The sequence below is a fragment of the Anomaloglossus baeobatrachus genome, chromosome 11, assembly GCF_048569485.1.
Source record: "Anomaloglossus baeobatrachus isolate aAnoBae1 chromosome 11, aAnoBae1.hap1, whole genome shotgun sequence".
Lineage (NCBI taxonomy): Eukaryota > Metazoa > Chordata > Amphibia > Anura > Aromobatidae > Anomaloglossus > Anomaloglossus baeobatrachus.
In genome coordinates this window covers 150767678-150788385 of record NC_134363.1, presented here as the reverse complement: position 1 = coordinate 150788385, position 20708 = coordinate 150767678, and the positions used below count along the sequence as shown (strand labels likewise).

The window sequence follows — 20708 nt, the reverse complement described above, 5'->3', positions numbered from 1 at the left end:
GTAAATCCACCTTTTGGCTTTCACAACTGCCTGAACCCTTCTGGGCTCTTGATCAGATTCAAGCATGTCTCAACCGAAATCTGATCCCAGGTCTCCTTTACATGTTCCCAATGTTGGTACATACTGGTCGGCTCTCTTGGGGATGTATACAGCTTTTTCTTCAATTCTACACATAAGTGTTGATTGGGTTGAGGTCTGGGGACTGTGGGGCCAATCCAGCTCCTCTACTTCATTGTCATTGACCCATTTCTTTGCCAATCTCAATGTATGCTTCGGGTCATTGCCCTGCTGGAACACTATGTCTTCCTTTTCATACCCGTCCTTGGGTGTACGAAGTAACTCATCTTGTAGTATTGAGACTACCATCGATCCTGGTCAAGTATCCAACGCCTTTGGCTGTGAAACATGTCCATATCATCATGCTTCCTCCACTGAACTTGATAGCTCCTTCCATTTCAAAATCCATTAGCGCTTTTTTCCCTTCTTTCTTCCAGACCCGTTTGCCTTCATCATAACCGTCTATTAACTTTCATCTCATCGCTCCAAATCACCCGTTTCCAATCATCTACTGTCCACTTTTTGTAGTTTTTTGGAAACTCGATTCAACACTTATTATGATGATGTTGAGGCTTCTTCACCTTTTTTCGGGTCACCATTCCAGACTTGTATAATGTGCATCACACAATGCTCGTATGGACATCTGTGATCACACAATTGTGAAGCATACGAGCCGCCTCCACTGCCGGGTTTGTCATCAAAGAACTATTAGACCTTGTGAGGAGCCGACTTGTTGACTCCAATATTTTGCCTGGACGTCCACCTCTTGGCTTTTGAATGGATGGACGGTCTTCATTTCATAGTCTTCAAGCTGTCATGACCTCACTTGATGCAGTTTTGCAATTTTCTTGGCTGAGAGACCGCTATCGATGAGCTGGATGATTTTTTTTCATTTTTCTTGAGAAATCTTCTTCATGGCTTCTCCTCCTTTTCAGTGACCTTTTACTTGGGAATCAACATAATAACACACTGAGCTATTAGAGAATGTGAGAACAGTAAAAAGGAGCAAAACAGTAACAATGCAGTGAGACAAGCCATATTCATGTATGAGATAGCCAAGATGATTGTCTATAAAATGAAGATCGTCTCACGCTCAGAGCTGTAGTGGATGGTGAGATATGGAACCTGAAAGTCAAAAGCTCAAAACATTGTTACCCTATTGCTCCTCATTGTATTTCTGTAACGGTATGATGGATTTAAAAAAAATAAATGAATAAAAAAAATGAAATAAAAAATTGAATACTCAGAAGAGCAGTGGGAATAAATTATAAGCAAAAAAACTGGCCACTGTTGGCAGGTGTTCTTTAAGGCTAGTTTCACACTTGCGTTCAGCGCATTCCGTCACTATGGAGAATAGCGCAGTCCGTTAACGCACTGCGCTATTCTCCATAGACTTGTATGGACGACGCACTGTAACGCAAGTGTCTGCGTTGCATCCGCTGGACGACGCAGCGTCGTTATTTTGACGCTGCGTCGGGCGGATGGAACGCAGCATGTAACGTTTTTCTGCGCTTGGCGGAGTGTCAAAAAAATGCAACCTGCAGGAATCCGTTAGGCGTCCGTTGTTTTTTTAATGGACGCCTATGGTGGCGGATTCCGTTAGAATGCGTCATTTGACGGATTCCGTTAACGCAGCTGTCTTTACACAACTGCGCATGCTTAGATGTGTAAAGTCAAGGAAAAAAAACTACAACGGATTGCGTTATTTTGTATGATCTGTAGCATGCGTTGTGCCACTATATGCAACGCATCCGTTGCATGCGTCACACAACGCAATGCTACGGATCCCGTCCAACGCAAGTGTGAAACTAGCCTAAAGGAAATCTGTTGACTAATACATGTTGCCCAAACCATGGGCAACATGTATAAAACACTGGCTGTAACATTTCAGCCAAGTATGTTCTACTCTTGCCAAGGACTATGCCGTAAGGGTGACTACTCCAAAAGGCCGATCCTTGGTGGATTCTTTTCATCTCACTCATCGTGAGTGACAGTTCCCTCCCATAGGCACTTCTTTAGGGCTGACTGCAGGGTTGCCAACTTGATGTTTTATTTTTTACGGGAGAACATATTTAAAATCACTGGCGACCAACAAGTTTTACAGAAACTTTAGAAAACGATAATAAAATTTTGATTTTTTTTTTTGTGATATATTCCTACATAATTCCGATATGAAAACATTAACTGCATTGAATGTGTACTATACAATTATGGTAATTGAAGACATATGTTTCTCCACCTTATTAAAATTTATGGACAAAGCAAAACAGAATTTCGGAGAGGGAAAAAGGTGCCCTATTTTTACAGACTGTCCAGGAATTTCTGGGCAATTGGCAAACCCAGGCTGGCTGTCCGGGTCAGCTCATTACAGTAGCAAAGTCAGCCCTCTTCTTTATCTTTGCATCAGCCTTCACAAAGAGGGTCGACTTACCTAATAAACTGAGTCAAGCAGTCATCCAACGTCATACATATCCCCGTAGAGTGGAAGGAGACCTGCACTGAAATCAGGACATAGTAAGGCTTTCTGTCATGTGTCTTTATCCGAAAACTTCAGTCTGTGTTCTGTGGTTAGCTCCTCTGTCCTCCGAACCACAACAGATACACCTTTTCTTTGGGTGTTTAGTTTCGGTTATCCTTACTTTGGGCTATGTGCCCACGCTTCGGGAAATTTGCGGAATTTGCCACGATTTTTTCACGGAAATTCCGCGGACTTTTCAAAAATCCGCAGTACAGCAAGCCCCCAGCCATTTCTATGGCATTTGGGGACTGCGTTGCCCATGCTGCGTTTTTTTTTCCGCAGCGGAAATAATGCGGATTTCCCTGCGGAAAACTCTACAGCATGTCAATTATTCCTGCATATTTTTCTGCCGCAAGATCCTATACTTACCCGCCTTGATAGAAGACACCGGAGTCACTTCCTCCGGTGCAGAGGAGCGCGGTGGAGGCAGGAGCAGGCAGCAGGAGGCAGCAGGAGGCAGCAGGAGGTCGGCAGGGCCTGCACGAGCTCCGGTCATGTGACAGCCGAAGCTAGTTCAGGCCCGCCCACCTTCTCCGGCAATGTGCAGACAGACACGGCCGGAAAGTGAAGTGCTGCGTGATGGAGGCAAGTATGAATGCACCGATCACTCAGCACTTGTTCTGCATTGAGGATGCAGTGCCGAAGCCATGGTACTGTATCCTCAATGCAGAATGCCCGCACCATATCCGCAGGACATTCCGCAATACAACCGCAGCATTGAAAAAGACAAAGTTGTGCTGCGGTTTTCTGGGAGCTCCTGTGGAATGTCCTGTGGATATATCCGCAGGACACTTTCCCCGTGGGCACACAGCCTTAGAGTAACAGGTATATTCTACTCGATTGCCTGCCCAATCACCTTTCAGGTGGGGCTTTAAATACTTAACATTTTTGTACTTTCTATTCATTTCTAGGGATGAGTGAGCACTATCATGCTCCATACTTGTTAAAAGCAGTTGGATGATCGGGAAGGGGAAGGGGCACAACTTGAGTACTCGAGTATAATGAAAATCAATGGGGAACTTGAGCATTTTCCAGAAGAGTTCCTGGAAAAATGCTTGCATTCCCGATTGACTTCCATTACATTCGGGTACTCAAGTAATGCCCATTTGAGCATCCAACTGCTCCTAGCGAGTACTGAGTTACTCACTCATCACTAGTTATGAGTACCAAGCACCTGAGCATGGTAGTGCCCGCTCATCACTAGATATGAGTACCGAGCACCTGAGCATGGTAGTGCCCGCTCATCACTAGATATGAGTACCGAGCACCTGAGTATGGTAGTGCCCACTCATCACTAGTTAGGAGTACAGAGCACCCGATCATGGTAGTGCCCGCTCATCACTAGTTACGAGTACTGAGCACCCGAGCATGGTAGTGCCCGCTCATCACTGGTTACGAGTACCGAGCATGGTAGTGCCCGCTCATCACTGGTTACGAGTACCGAGCATGGTAGTGCCCACTCATCACTGGTTACGAGTACCGAGCATGGTAGTGCCCACTCATCACTAGTTACAAGTACCGAGCACCCGAGCATGGTAGTGCCCACTCATCATTAGTTACGAGTACCGAGCACCCGAGCATGGTAGTGCCCACTCATCACTAGTTACAAGTACCGAGCACCCAAGCATGGTAGTGCCCGCTCATCACTAGTTACCAGTACAGAGCACCCGAGCATGGTAGTGCTCGCTCATCACTAGTTACGAGTACAGAGCACCCGAGTATGGTGGTGCCCGCTCATCATTAGTTACGAGTACAGAGCACCGTAGCATGGTAGTGCCCGCTCATCACTAGTTACGAGTACTGAGCACCTGAGCATGGTAGTGCCCGCTCATCACTAGTTACCAGTACTGAGCACCCGAGCATGGTAGTGCCCGCTCATCACTAGTGCCGAGTACTGAGCACCTGAGCATGGTAGTGCCTGCTCATCACTAGTTATGAGTACTGAACACCCGAGCATGGTAGTGCCCGCTCATCACTAATTACAAGTACTGAGCACCTGAGCATGGTAGTGCCCGCTCATCACTAATTACAAGTACTGAGCACCCGAGCATGGTAGTGCTCGCTTATCACTAGTTACGAGTACTGAGCACCCGAGCATGGTAATGCCCGCTCATCACTAATTACAAGTACTGAGCACCCGAGTATGGTAGTGCCCGCTCATCACTAGTTACAAGTACTGAACACTCGAGCATGGTAGTGCTCACTCATCACTAGTTACCAGTACTGAGCACCCGAGCATGGTAGTGCCCGCTCATCACTAGTTACGAGTACTGAGCACCCGAGCATGGTAGTGCCCGCTCATCACTGGTTACGAGTACCGAGCATGGTAGTGCCCGCTCATCACTGGTTACGAGTACCAAGCATGGTAGTGCCCACTCATCACTGGTTACGAGTACCGAGCATGGTAGTGCCCACTCATCACTAGTTACAAGTACCGAGCACCCGAGCATGGTAGTGCCCACTCATCATTAGTTACGAGTACCGAGCACCCGAGCATGGTAGTGCCCACTCATCACTAGTTACAAGTACCGAGCACCCAAGCATGGTAGTGCCCGCTCATCACTAGTTACCAGTACAGAGCACCCGAGCATGGTAGTGCTCGCTCATCACTAGTTACGAGTACAGAGCACCCGAGTATGGTGGTGCCCGCTCATCATTAGTTACGAGTACAGAGCACCGTAGCATGGTAGTGCCCGCTCATCACTAGTTACGAGTACTGAGCACCTGAGCATGGTAGTGCCCGCTCATCACTAGTTACCAGTACTGAGCACCCGAGCATGGTAGTGCCCGCTCATCACTAGTGCCGAGTACTGAGCACCTGAGCATGGTAGTGCCTGCTCATCACTAGTTATGAGTACTGAACACCCGAGCATGGTAGTGCCCGCTCATCACTAATTACAAGTACTAAGCACCCGAGCATGGTAGTGCCCGCTCATCACTAATTATAAGTACTGAGCACCCGAGCATGGTAGTGCTCGCTTATCACTAGTTACGAGTACTGAGCACCCGAGCATGGTAGTGCCCGCTCATCACTAATTACAAGTACTGAGCACCCGAGCATGGTAGTGCCCGCTCATCACTAATTACAAGTACTAAGCACCCGAGCATGGTAGTGCTCGCTCATCACTAGTTACGAGTACTGAGCACCTGAGCATGGTAGTGCCCGCTCATCACTAATTACAAGTACTGAGCACCGAGCATGGTAGTGCCCGCTCATCACTAATTACAAGTACTAAGCACCCGAGCATGGTAGTGCTCGCTCATCACTAGTTACGAGTACTGAGCACCCGAGCATGGTAGTGCCCGCTCATCACTAATTACAAGTACTGAGCACCGAGCATGGTAGTGCCCGCTCATCACTAATTACAAGTACTAAGCACCCGAGCATGGTAGTGCTCGCTCATCACTAATTACAAGTACTGAGCACCCAAGCATGGTAGTGCCCGGTCATCACTAATTACAAGTACTGAGCACCCGAGCATGGTAGTGCTCGCTCATCACTAGTTACGAGTACTGAGCACCCGAGCATGGTAGTGCCCGCTCATCACTAGTTACCAGTACTGAGCACCCGAGCATGGTAGTGCTCACTCATCACTAGTTACGAGTACTGAGCACCCGAGCATGGTAGTGCCCGCTCATCACTAATTACAAGTACTGAGCACCCGAGCATGGTAGTGCCCGCTCATCACTAGTTTCGAGTACTGAGCACCCGAGCATGGTAGTGCCCGCTCATCACTAGTTACCAGTACTGAGCACTCGAGCATGGTAGTGCCCGTTCATCACTAGTTACAAGTACTGAGCACCCGAGCATGGTAGTGTCCGCTCATCACTATTAATTTCCATTTTTAAAATAATCTAAATCTTTTAATGCTTCACCACCAACACCTTAAATGGAATAACGGGAAGTACTTGAAACTATTATTTCTGTTAAATAGTAAACCAGCACTTTAATTGATGAGAAGGAGAAATGCCAGTGAGACCACTTTCTTCTCCATGCCACTTGTAGCTGGATTTATGGACTTTATACATTATCACATCCTCTTGAAATTCCAATGTCGTACACTGACGGCAGGGATGGGTCACTGGCACAGGTCTGTAAACTACGGCTAGAAGAATGTACAAGTGTATTCTGTGTGTCCTGGATTTCCTCACTCACATATTCCCACCTTTCTGTAATATAGGACATGATGAATATATATTATCATTCACTACTGAACTCATTTCTAGGTTATAAACTTTATGGATTATTCCTTCATTTTAATCAAAGGGACAAGAATGAACCTAATCATAGAGGATTTTATCTAGTTTGGAATATTTTGGCAACTTTTTTATATTTGGTCAAGTGCTAAACAAGCACCTTAGTTCCTATGCTTTTGCTTGGACACTAGGACACAGTGGTACAAGGCCACTCATAAATGGGAAAAGGCATTGGCATTTGGGGTAAATGCACATGTAACATATTTTCTGTGGATTTTTTGTTCTCCATTGCATGTGTAATATCTGCAACGTTATACAGTGGCCAAAAAAAGTATTTAGTCAGCCCCAAATTGTGCAAGTTCTCCCCCTTAAAAAGATGAGCTCGGCCTATAATTGACATCATAGGTAGACCACAACTAGGAGAGACAAAATGAGAAAACAAATCCAGAAAATCACCGCATATGATTTGGGAGATTTTTTTTTTGCAAATTATGGTGGAAAATAAGTATTTGGTCAGTAACAAAAGTTCCTCTCAATATTTTGTTATCTCCTTTGTTGGCAATGACAGAGGTCAAACCTTTTCTGTAAGTCTTCACAAGGCTGGCACACACTGTTTGTGGTATGTTGGCCCATTCCTCCATGCAGATCTCCTCTAGAGCAGTGATGTTTTGAGCCTGTCACTGGGCAACACGGACTTTCAACTCCCTCCAAAGGTTTTCAATGGGGTTGAGATCTGGAGACTGGCTAGGCCACTCCAGGACCTTCATATGCTTCTTACGAAGCCACTCCTTTATTGCCCTGGTGGTGTGCTTGGGATCATTATCATGCTGAAAGACCCAGCCACGTTTCATCTTCAATGCCCTTGCTGATGGAAGGAGTTATGCACTCAAAATCTCACGATACATGGCCCCATTCAGTCTTTCATGTACACGATCAGTCGTCCTGGTCCCTTTACAGAGAAACAGCCCCAAAGCATGATGTTGCCACCCCCATGCTTCACAGTAGGTATGGTGTTCTTTGGATGCAACTCAGCATTCTGTCTCCTCCAAACACGACGAGTTGTGTTTCTACCAAACAGTTCTACTTTGGTTTCATCAGACCATATGACATTCTCCCAATACTCTTCTGGATAATCCAAATGCTCTCTAGCAAACTTCAGACGGGCCCGGACATGTACTAGCTTAAGCAGGGGAACATGTCTGGCACTGCAGGATCTGAGTCCCTGGCGACGTAGTGTGTTACTGATGGTAGCCTTTGTTACGGTGGTCCCAGCTCTATGAAGGTCATTCACTAAGTCCCCCCCGTGTGGTTCTGGGATTTTTGCTCACCGTTCTTGTGAAAATTTTGACTCCGTGGGGTGAGATCTTGCCAGGAGCCCCAGATCAAGAGAGATTATGAGTAGTCTTGTATGTCTTCCATTTTCTTATTATTGCTCCCACAGTTGATATCATCACACCAAGCTGCTTGCCTATTGCAGATTCAGTCTTCCCAACCTGGTGCAGGGCTACAATTTTGTTTCTGGTGTCCTTCGACAGCTCTTTAGTCTTTACCATAGTGGAGTTTGGAGTGTGACTAAAGTTGTGGACAGGTGTCTTTTATACTGATAACAAGTACAAACAGGTGCCATTACTACAGGTAATGAGTGGAGGACAGAGGAGCCTCTTAAAGAAGAAGTTACAGGTCTGTGAGAGCCAGAAATCTAACATCTTTTTAGATGACCAAATACTTATTTTCCACCATAATTTGCAAATAAAATCTTGCCAAATCAGACGCGGTGATTTTCTGGATTTGTTTTCTCATTTTGTCTCTCATAGTTGTGGTCACCTATGATGTCAATTACAGCCCGACCTCATCTTTTTAAGTGGCAGAACTTGCACAATTGATGGCTGACTAAATACTTTTTTTCGCCACTGTAAATATTAGGTCTGTAGATGAGATTTTAAAAATCTCTTCTACTGAACGTGTAAGAAAAATTTTACTGTGGAAATGAATTTGTAGGGCGGGATTTGAAATTCAGGAAACCTTTTAGTTCTTTGTGCAGAATTGATTGTGAATCTTAAACTTTGCAATTCATAGGGTGAATTTTAGGAGAAATCCATATGTATTTTTTTGCTATAAAATTTGCATGTTGATTTGATGTTTCCTAGGATAAGACCTGAGACTTGTGTAAAATAAGAGGAGCTGTAGTGTACAGGGGGCAGTGTTGGTTGAAACCAGGGGTGGACATATCATTGGTGTAACCTGTGCAGCTACACAGTGGCCCAAGAGGTAAGGGGTCCATAACCACATCCAAAGCAGGAGGAATTGTCCATTATGATGAACTATTGAACTACAAAGGTCCTATATATTGTTCTTGCCTAGAGCCTCTTTCCTGTCCACCAATGGTTGGAACATTAGGAGTGGTAGTGGACTGGAGGCCAGAACATTTGCTGGCTAAAGTTTGATAGTGGTCTGGAAATCGTAAGACATGACATGTTCCTGATAAATGCTGTAATGAAATGTGCTTTGCGTATTTGTGCAGTCGCTTTACAGAGTAATGTCCGGATGACATGGAGCAGACATGGCAATTAGAGTTTGGCAGAAGAGCAAAGGGGTTTGCAAATGTTCTGTGCGCATTTAGCCTGAGTGAGGTTAGCTCTGGGCAGTTTAATGAGGTTGTGAAGATAAGACAATCTATAGCAGAGGTCTTGAAGTTTAGTTGTGTAGTGTGTGAAGGTGTCCATACACGCTAGACAATTGTTGGTTTGACCGGCAGCTAACTCCTCCAACCCCCCCCCATTCAAGGGAATGCTTGACCGAGTGCCTGTACCTGTGTTCTCTATGAGAAAGCCTCTGCCAAAATAATCTGGTAGTGGCTTATATCCCAGAGAACAACAGGACCGGCTACTGAAATTCAGCGGACAGGATCGTTCTTTCCCGATCACCATCTAGTGGGGGAGAGTTGGAAAGCCCCTATACAGTTTGGACTATTGGCCAATGCCACCGACATTGTGGGTTTGGCTGTCTTTTCTCTAATGTGAATGGGAGCTTGAAAACCAATAGGAATTATCCCTGGGAAGGGAAGGGATTGTGTGCTGGGACTTTTTAGCACAACATGGCAGACCTTTGAAGCGAAAAGAAAAGCAGGAGCATTACATCGGGGGAGATTGACAAGGCCCTTGAGGTCAAAGTTTGGACAAACGAGTTGGACTCTTGTTTGTAAGCAGTATGTTTGAATGAAGGAATCAGAATCCTTGAGTTTAGAGCTGAGGGACAAGTGAATTGGACATGATAGAAGAGTGAGGCCTTAGATAAGGAGGGAGGACTCTGGACGGTTGGGGCCTGGGAGCAGAGAGATACCTTGTGAGGGAAGTAGAAGGCCTGTATGAAGTAACATAGTCCTCGGTGTGGCTCCTCTTGCGAGAACCTGGACTTAAGATGCAAGGTTACAGTTTTGCTCTCCTTCAACTTATCTGATATTATTGATGACCTATCATAACACCAGACCCTCACCTTTCAGTTTGTTTTATCTTTCCCAGTAGACAGATGTCTTCAGTACAGCTCCATACACTGTGTATTGGTTGTTCTTAGATGCTGAAACTCTACTGATGTTTAATCCCATAGAATTTGTGCCTTGTTACACAGGAACAGACAATAAAGAGTATACAGAGTACTGTTTTCTTGCTTTGTGCAACGTGCACTTCTGCAAACAGCTGATCGTGGGGGTGCTAAGGGGCACTTTGCACACTACAACATCGCAAGCCGATACTGCAATGCCGTTTGCGATAGTCCCCCGCCCCCGTCGCAGCTGCGATATCATGGTGATAGCTGCCGTAGCGAACATTATCGCTACGGCAGCTTTACATGCACTTACCTGCCCTGCGACCTTGCTCTGGCCAGCGAATCGCCTCCTTATTAAGGGGGCGGGTCGTGTGGCGTCATAGCGACGTCACACGGCAGGCGGCCAATAGAAGCGGAGGGGCGGAGATGAGCGGGACGTAAACATCCCGCCCACCTCCTTCCTTCCGCATAGCCGGCGTGAGCTGCAGGACGCAGGTAGGAGATGTTCCTCGCTCCTGCGGCTTCACACACAGCGATGTGTGCTGCCGCAGGAACGAGGAACAACATCGTAACATCGGTCCTTCCCAATTCATGGAAATGACCGACGCTTCATCAATAATACGATTGCGATGCTTTTGCGCTCGTTAATTATATCATAAAGGATTTACACACTACGATGTCGACAGCGACGCCGGATGTGCGTCACTTTCAATTTGACCCCACCGACATCGCAGCTGCAATGTCGTAGTGTGCAAAGTGCCCCTAAGTGTTTGACCTCCAAGAATGGAAACTGATTTATCCAAAGGATAAGTCCAAGGTAACCCCATTTAATTGAAACATTGTGTGCATTGAAACCACCAAGATTCTGTACCTCATATAGGAGTGACACTAACAAGCATATAGTGCCTCTTAGGCCTCCTTCACACGTCCGTGTCTCCGGTACGTGTTTTGTCTGTTTGCTCACATGCCGGAGACACGGGCACACGTAGACCCATTAAAATCAATGGGTCTGCGCTCATGTGCGTGTTTTGCCATGGACCGTGTGCTCCACACGTAGACATGTCCATTTTTCTCCGGCATCATGGGTGTCACACGGACCACACACGGACCGCACGGATGTGGTCCATGTGACACACACCGGAGAAAACACACATGTCTGTGAAATAAAAAGAATTTCTGTACTCACCTTCTCCAGTACTGCTGTCTCTGCCGCTGTTGTCACTTGCTTCCGACCCCGCTCATTATGCTCATGAATATTCACCCCACTGCGGGCCGGAAACAGCAGCAGCAGGGAGTCAGCAGGACCGGAGACCAAAGCTCAGCACCACGGACAGCTACGCCAGGTGAGCAGAAAGTTCCCGTTTTCCGTGTGTTATCACAGATAACACACAGAGAACACATGTGTGCCATACACACGGCACACGGAGGACAATACGCACCTTTGACACGTCCGTGAAAAACATGGACGTGTGAAGGAGGCCTAAAAGAGTACCAATAGGTCTCTGTGCCACTTTGTTCATCTCCAGCTGGGTTCATTAAAAATGTAACTTTTTGAATTACATTCATCTGTTTGAAAAGCCCCTTCAAGCCTCCCATACCAATATAAAAATATATTGCTGCAGAGTATATAGAATATATTTATACAAGTCAGGCTGCTTTCTATATACATCTTGAGTGAATTAAAACCACCACAAACACCCTGACATCTGTATGTTATAAAACATTGTGAACAGAAGAACCAGTATGTTACGGACGGGTCTTACCTGAGTATAAATACACAACGGGACCTAAAAGACAAAAAAACAGACAATTGTTAGGAATTTATTTAATATAGACTATATTTAATATAGACTAAGCTTAACTGTATAGACAATAAGTAACTGATCTACTAGCCTTTCTCTTGCATGGACATCCAAGGAAAATGTGTCATAAATATGTGATATTTATACCTAGTATAATTGCTCTGGTTCTCCTGAATCCGGCGTTGCTTTTCTTTTGCTTCTACGCCTCTCTGTTCTGGAGATATGACCTTTTCTTCAATGTATCTTAATTTAATCAATTTTGCCAAGTGGGCGTGATCCCCAACTCTTGTCTGTGGGAGTTTTCTTGTGTGCCATGCCCAGCTGGCTAAAAAAAAGTAGATTTGTACACTAAGAAGATGGAGCCAATATCTCGGGAACGGAGAGGAGCAGAATTGCCAAGTGGGCGTGATCCCCAACTCTTGTCTGTGGATGTATTCTTGTGTGACACGCCTAGTTGGCTAAAAAAAAAAATAGATTTATACACCAAGAAGAGGGGGCCATATCTCAAGAAGGGAGAGGAGCAGAAACAAAAGAAAAACAGCGCCGGATTTGGGAGAAGAACGGCATTTACATTAGGTACAAAAAGTTACATATTTATGGCAAGTGATAGGAAAATAACAATTATAAATGACATATGTCGTAGTCTGGCCATTGAGGCTCCCTCAGGCTCTATGAATGTGTCTTCCTCTAATTAACCCCTTTAGCTGCTTGTAAACTGAAGATCATTTGTATAATGTATTTTACTTTAATAAATTTAGCCAAGTGGGCGTGATTCCAAGCTCTTCTCTGTGGGTGTATTCTAGTGTACCATGCCCAGTTGGCTAAGAAAAAAAAAAAAGACAAGATTTATACACTAAGAAGATGGGGCCATATCTCGGGAACGGACAGGAGAAAAAACTGCAAATGGGCGTGATCCCCAACTCTTGTCTGTGGATGTATTATTGTGTGACATGCCCAGTTGGCTAAAAATAAAAAATAGATTTATACACCAAGAAGATGGGGCCATATCTCGGGAACGGAGGGGAGCAAAAACGCCAAGTGGGCGTGATCCCCAACTCTTGTCTGTGGATGTATTATTGTGTGACACACCTAGTTGGCTAAAAAAAACCCCAAAGATTTATACACTAATAAGATGGGGTCATATCTCGGGAACGGAAAGGAGCAAAAACGCCAAGTGGGCGTGATCCCCAACTCTTGCCTGTGGATGTATTATTGTGTGACATGCCCAGTTGGCTAAAAAAAAAATAGATTTATACACTAAGATGATGGGGCCATATCTTGGGAATGGACAGGAGAAAAAACGGCAAGTGGGCGTGATCCCCAACTCTTATCTGTGGATGTATTATTGTGTGACACACCTAGTTGGCTGAAAAAAAAAAGATTTATACACCAAAGCAGAAACAAAAGAAAAACAGCGCCGGATTCGGGAGAACAATGGCATTTACAATAGGAAAGATTGTATATTTATGGCAAGTGATAGGAAAAAAATAATTATAAATGACATATGTCATGGTCTTGTCATTGAGGCTACCTCGGCACCCCCTGAAGTTAACCCCTTTGGCTATTTATAAATTGAAGATCATTTGTATAAAGTTCTTCACGTTATGTGCTGAAGACAGACAACACAGTACAACACTCCTGACAATATGGGATGCAGAAACCTCAGCTTCATCTCCCTCCTCCCCCTCCCTGCATATAACACAGAGCATGTTCACATTCATCCATAGAAACGACATGTCTACTTTCTTGCCATAAACCATGTCTGCAATAACGTCACTTATGGTTAAAATTGGAGCGATATCTTCAACAAACCCAATTTTTACATTTTGATACTCGCCTGCTAAAATGATCGGATGTGGTTGTAACTCTTCGTAAAGCGGGGGAGGGGTTGCATAGGGTAAAATGGTGCTGTACATGAGCTACCCTATAATTATGTTTCATTAGCATTTTTGTCCAAATTGCTTACTCTGCTATAATGAAGCTGTGGTAACACCAAGATATAATAACAGAGTCACTAAATGCTTCCACCACAGGCACAATAACGTTCCGATATACGTGGCCACGTCCTTTAACTATTTTTTTATTTTTTTAAGAGTGAGAATTATTTGTACATGTGTTCACGGGGCCTGACCGTGCATCTGTGGAATGAGATCGGGGAGCGCCAGAAGGTTATATAACGCTTCTTTATAGGCTTCAACGTGTCAGACACCATAAAAATGTATTCCGCGAGATTTTTATTCACTTGACCTATTTATTGCTCCGTGCTAAAAAGACAAACTGGTCACTAAAATACCAATGATACCTCCAAAGAGCAAAGTCAAACACAAATATGGAACTGATCAAAAAAAATAAAAACAATCTGAACAAAAAAAAAAATAAAAAAAAAATACTCATTTTATGGGGCAGGGGTATACATTAAAGGGGTTCTTCAGAAACAAAAAATAAATAAAAAATATCATTATAAATAAATTTGAATATACCTTTAACTAGCCATTGTTTTTACCTAGAGAGGTAATCGCCATACAATTAATATGGCCGCCATCTCGTTACACTGACAGAAACCTGTCCTAGAGTGGTAGGACAGGACAGATGCATCTGAGCATGTGCAGAAGGATGACCTACAGTCATGGGTGAAAGTATTGGCACCCTTGAAATTGAAGTATTTCTCCCATAAAATCATTGCAATCACATGTTTTGTTATGCACATGTTTATTTCCTTTGTCTTCGAACAGTACTAAAAAAAAAAATAAACAAATTGGACATAAATTTCACACAAAACTTCAAAAATGGACCAGACAAAATTGTTGACCCTTCAGCTTAATATTTAGTTGCACCTTTTGGAATAAATAACTATAATCAGTCGCTTCCTATAACCGTCCACAAGATTCTTACTCCTCTCACCTGGAAATTTGTCTCTTCTTTATAAACTGCTCCAAGTCTCTCATATTTGGAGGCGTCTTCTCTTCTCCCAACCGCAATTTTTAGATCTCTCCACAGGTATCAATGGAATTTAGATCCGGACTCATTGCTGTAACTTCAGGACTCTCCAGCGCTTTGTTTCTATCCATTTCTGGGGCTTCTTGAAGTGTTTGGGGTCATTGTCCTGCTGGAAGTCACATGACCTAGGACACAAACCCAGCTTTCTGACACTGGGCACTACATTGTGACCCAAAATCCTTTGGTAATATCCATATTTCATGATGCTTTGCACACACTCAAGGTCCCCAGTGCCAGAGGCAGCAAAACAACCCCAAAATATCTTTGAGCCTCCACCATATGTGACTGTAGGTCCTGTGTTCTTTTGTTTGTAAACCTCATTCCATTTTTGGTAAACAGTAGAATGATGTGCTTTATCAAAAAGCTCTATCTTGGCTTCATCTGTCCACAAGACACCTTCCATGAGTGATTTTGGTTACGCACGTACATTGTGGCAAACTGCAGTCTAGCATTTGTATGTCTCTGTGTCAACAGTGGGGTCCTCCTGGGTCTCCTCCATAGCATTTAATTTCCTTCAAATGTGAACTGATAATTTGTGCTTACACTGATGCCCTCTTAGCCTTCAAGACAGCTTTAACTTCTTTGGAACTTGCTTGGGCGGAATATCCACCATCCGGACTACCCTGCGTTGCAGTGTGTCATCAATTTTTCTCTGGCGTCCACATCCAGGAAGATTAGCTACAGTGCCATGGGTTGTAAACTGTAAACCTCTTCATTATGTTTTGCACCATGGACAAAGGACCATCAAGATCTCTGGAGGTGGACTAGTAACCTTGAGATTGTTAATATTTTTCAAGAATTTTGATTTTCAAGGCCTCAGACAGTTCTCTTCTCCTCTCTCTGTTCTCCGTGCTTAGTGTGGCACATATAGATACACAATGCAAAGATTGAATCAACTTCTCCCCTTTTTATCTGGTTTCAGGTGTGGTGATTTTCATATTGCCCACACCTGATACTTGCCACCGAAGAATTTGAAAGAGCATCACATGCTTGAGACAAAGTTGTTTAACCTCAACTTTGGAAAGGTGCAAACAATTTTATCCCACCAATTTTTGGGGATTTGCATGAAATTATGTCCAATTTGCCTTTTTTCTATTTTTTTGTTGTTGTCCCAATACAGACAAGGGAAATAAACATGTGTAATTGCAATTCTTAAATTGAAGAAATACTTCACTTTCTGTAACAAATTCAAGGGTGCCAACACTTTCGGCCATGACTGTATATCATGTTCTCTCAAGTAATTGGTATGTTTAGGTCACAGCAGCACATTCTCGGGAGAATAGTGGTCGTAACCACAATGATAAGCAAATTACTATACTTTGGATAAGTAATAACTTTCAATGTTTGGAATAAACCTTTAATCGTTTAAATAGGACCTGTAACCTGTCATAAATATGTAATTTTCTTCCCTGGTGTAAAAGCCACAGTTGACCTGAATCTGTGATTGTTTTTCTTATGTTCCTGAGGGATGGACACTTTTGGACACTTTTTCCATCTATTCCTTTTAACCAAGTGGATGTTATCTTGTCTCTGGGAGCATTGTTAAAAATCACACCCAGTTGGATAAAAAAAAATGACTATATTTATATACAGGAAATAGAGGGCCATGTATCAGGAATGGAGACATACAATAACAAAGAAAAACAATGTCGAAGTCAGGAGAATGATGGCATTTACACCAAGCAAAAAAAAATTATGCTTAAAGGGTCACTACTGTTTGGCCATTATTTTATCGTAACATGATTTGCTGTGATAGTGTTCTACTAGTAGGATGTTTCCATGCCGTTATGTCTTTCAGGTGTTCGCTTGGTTGAGGACGACCAAGATTAAAGACGGGAGGAATGTAGGAGGGTGGTCTATGATCAGTTCCAACCTGAAGACATCAGTTGCTGTATTGTAAAATGTATTTTATGTATTTTTATAGTAATATATGTAAGTTGTCCTGTGGGTTATGTCACAGACCTGCCAGCTACCACTAGATGGCACTGGACTCTCTAGCTGCTAGGAGGGAGTTTCAGATAGAAGGTACAGTGGCAGGACTGCAAGGGTTAGTGAGGAAAGCCCGGCCCACAGTCTAAGGGATAAATGAGGTAGGACTTCCTAGTTCTAGTTAGTATTAGGGATAGAGTGAAGAATGTAGCAAAGTGGAAAGAGTAGTGTGGTGAGCAAGAAACAGGAAGAGTTTGGGCAGGAGGAAGATAGAAGTTAGTGACCAGAAACAGATTGTAGTAGAGCGGCTCCTTGGTGCATTGAGAGGAAACAGAGAACAGCGCCTCCGTGGCAAGCAGGCTGATAGAAATAGTGCGGTCAAGAAAAGGGCCTTAAGGGGGCTTTACACGCAGCGATATCGCTAGCGATATCGCTGGTGAAAGCACCCGCCCCCGTCGGTTGTGCGTTACGGGCAAATCGCTGCCCGTGGCGCACAATATCGTTAGGAGCCGTCACACGGACTTACCTGCCTAGTGACGTCGCTGGTGCCGGCAAACCGCCTCCTTTCTAAGGGGGCGGTTCATGTGGCGTCACAGCGGCATCACTAAGCTGCCACCCAATAGAAGCGGAGGGGCGGAGATGAGCGGCTGTAACATCCCGCCCACCTCCTTCCTTCCTCATTGCCGGCGGCCGCAGGTAAGCTGTAGTTCGTCGTTCCCGAGGTGTCACACACACAGCGATGTGTGCTGCCTCGGGAACAACAAACAACCTGCGTCCTCAACAATCAATGAGTTTTTGAAAATGAACGACGTGTCAACGATGGTCGATTTGGTGAGTATCTTCCATCGTTAACTGTCGTTCGTTCGTGTCACACGCAACGACGTCGCTAACGATGCCGGATGTGCATCACAGAATCCGTGACCGTGGCAATATATTGTTAGATATGTCGTTGCGTGTAACGGGGCCTTTAGTCTTCAGACAGCCACCTGGACCGATCCTACAACAGGTAGCCTTTAAACAGTGGTGATGCACAAGGATCAGTATTTTCTCATCCATTTGTACTTCTTATTCCAGTATCTGTAGCTTGTGAGTCCTGACTTGTTGGGAAACAATAATTCCTATAGCCGCAGACCACAGCATATGGTTCCTATATACTGTATACGGTGTTGCAGACACATGCGCAGCGCAGGTCAGTAATAAAGAAATTAATGAGTCATATATTCAGGTCTGATGGAAAAACAAACCCTCGTAAGTACCAGGTATTTATTCTGCCAGTAGCCTTATATTGTGTGTAAATACTCCAAATTAGATGCAGATGCTTCTAAAACTGCTGCTAATAAAATCTGTTTTTCTAAACGCCGCTTGGTTTCGCAATAAACCTTAAAAAATTCTTTAACCCCCCCCCCCCTTTCCCTCCTCCATCATCAAAGACTGTATTTTATTAACACACAGCAGAATGGATGGCTTTTTTTTCGAGGTCATTTTGTTTGGTTTCCATTTCTCAATGCGTCCAGCTGTGTTATTCTGAAAAATGCACTGTTTGTATTATGATCCATAGACTACAGTGTAAGAGCAGATGAACGGCGTATAAGAAAGCGCCAATACCGAAAGAAATAGGACAGAAATGTTTTAAAAACCGTCTCACTTAAAAAAAATATCTGTTAGTACATAGATTTCCTTAAGCAGTAATGCATATCTATATTCTTGCATTCATTGTCTGCATGCTTTAGCATTTCAGAGTGCAGCTATCTTTTTTTCTTAGTAGATATAGATGGGGGGGGGACGTTTTCCTATTCTGGACCACACTCGATGCCTATAAAGCTGCCCAAACATTTATTCGGCCGACTGCTGTTCCTCTCAGCTTGTAATGCAATAAGAGAGGGGGATAAGACATAACAAAATAACTCTGGCAGCATGAACAAAGGATTGGGCATCTTATGATCCAACATGCCCCATCCTTCTGCCTATTGACATCTGTTGGATTAGTGAACTCTTTAATAATTAATAAGACTTTGCTTAAAAATTGATTTTACCAGTATTGGTGTCGTTCAATACTCCTTTCCTATGGGAACAAAGGATTGGGCATGTTACAATCCAACATGCCCCATCCTTCTGCCTATTGACCTCTGTTGGAACTGTGAAAAATATTTACGAATTAATAAGACTTTGCTTAAAAATTAATTTTTACCCGTATTGGGGTTGTGCACTACTCCTTTCCTATGGGAATAAAAGGATCAGGCATGTTAAAATCCAACATGCTCTATTCATCTACCATTTCAGATCTTTTGATTCTGTTGTTTTTGAACCCTCTTCTATGGGAATAAAGGACTGGGCATGATAAAATCTAATCTGCCCTAATCCCTTTACCCTCAAATTTGTGAATCCATTGTTCATGACCCTTCTCTGGTTTAAACAAAGAATCAGACATGTTAAAATCCAACATGTTCCATCCCCTATCCATTGACATCTGTTTTGCTTAAAACTAGTTTTAAAGGGGGTTTTGAACTACAGGTGACATGGATGGGATGACCATGATAAAATTATGTCGGCCAGTGGTCCCCAACCTTTATGACCTGAGAGCTACACTGGGCCCTGAGAGAGAGTCACGAGCCACATTGAGCTCAGAAATAGGGTCATGAGCCACATCCAGCTCCCCCACCCTCACAGTAGTGACCCCCAGAGCCCCCATTACTGGATAATGACAGCCAAAGCTTCTTCACAGAAATCAAACTGAGGTAGTATACCAAGATTCAGGGGATCCCAGCCTACCCCCCTCAGATCTGCTCTTTTGTGTGGACCTACTCACAAAAGTCACAATCTGGAGACCTATCTTTCATAGCTCTTTGTTGGACCTGGTGTTTATGCACCTAGCTGGCAAACAGCCACGACCCACACATCATGGGCCCACAAGCCACATGTGGCTCCCAAACTACAGGTTGGGGACCCCTGATGTAGACTTATCTGCTATCATACCGCCGATCTACTGCAGGATGCTCCTACCGTCTCCACCGGCATTAAAAGTCCAGAGCCCACCATTCTTCTAAAACAGGACCACTGAGGCCTGTTTTCGGTTAGTCATTTGATCACATGCCATTGTAGTCACCTGACCACTGCAGTCAATCACAGACCTCAGCAGTCCTATGACAGAAGAACAGTGACATCATGGTTTGCGGTGTTGGCGCAGACCAACTGATTGGCCTACACCAGATCCACGGTGGTGTCAACAGTTGACTATTCATCATTTTATTATTTTTCACCTTATATGTGGCAACTGTGGAGTTTATATTGGGGCTGGACATGAAATTTAAACATGACATTTCATTGGATTTTTAGAATTAAACTGACTTTTTCCTCCAGTTGTCGCTGCTCCACTGATTCTCCATTTTCTGCTGCACTCTAACGTTCAAAAGTTATGTCTTCCGGTAAAAAGATGCATCGTTATCCTTCAACCACCTGGGCCTATACCACAGAACTTCCATGTCGATGTGACCGTATTTTGATTGGCCAAAATCAGAGTAGAAAAAGCAAATCTCCACAGAGAAGTTCTGTGGTATACGCCCAGTTGGCTAACTTTGCATCTTTATTTCTGGGCCATAACTTTAGAAAGGATGGGCAGATAAGAAAAAGAAAAGCTATTCTAGAATCAGTGGAGCAGTGACAATTGGAGG

The 20708-nt window shown here is 44.1% G+C and overlaps 1 protein-coding gene across 1 annotated transcript in view; it reads right to left on the bottom strand.

Annotated features, from left to right (window-relative positions):
* Window positions 1-20708, bottom strand: part of MXRA8 (matrix remodeling associated 8) — a 73258-nt gene that overhangs the window by 23474 nt on the left and 29076 nt on the right. Inside the window, exon 2 of the mRNA XM_075328980.1 lies at window positions 12076-12099. Within this exon, the coding sequence (XP_075185095.1) occupies window positions 12076-12099 (24 nt within the window). The remainder of the gene's footprint in view (window positions 1-12075; window positions 12100-20708) is intronic.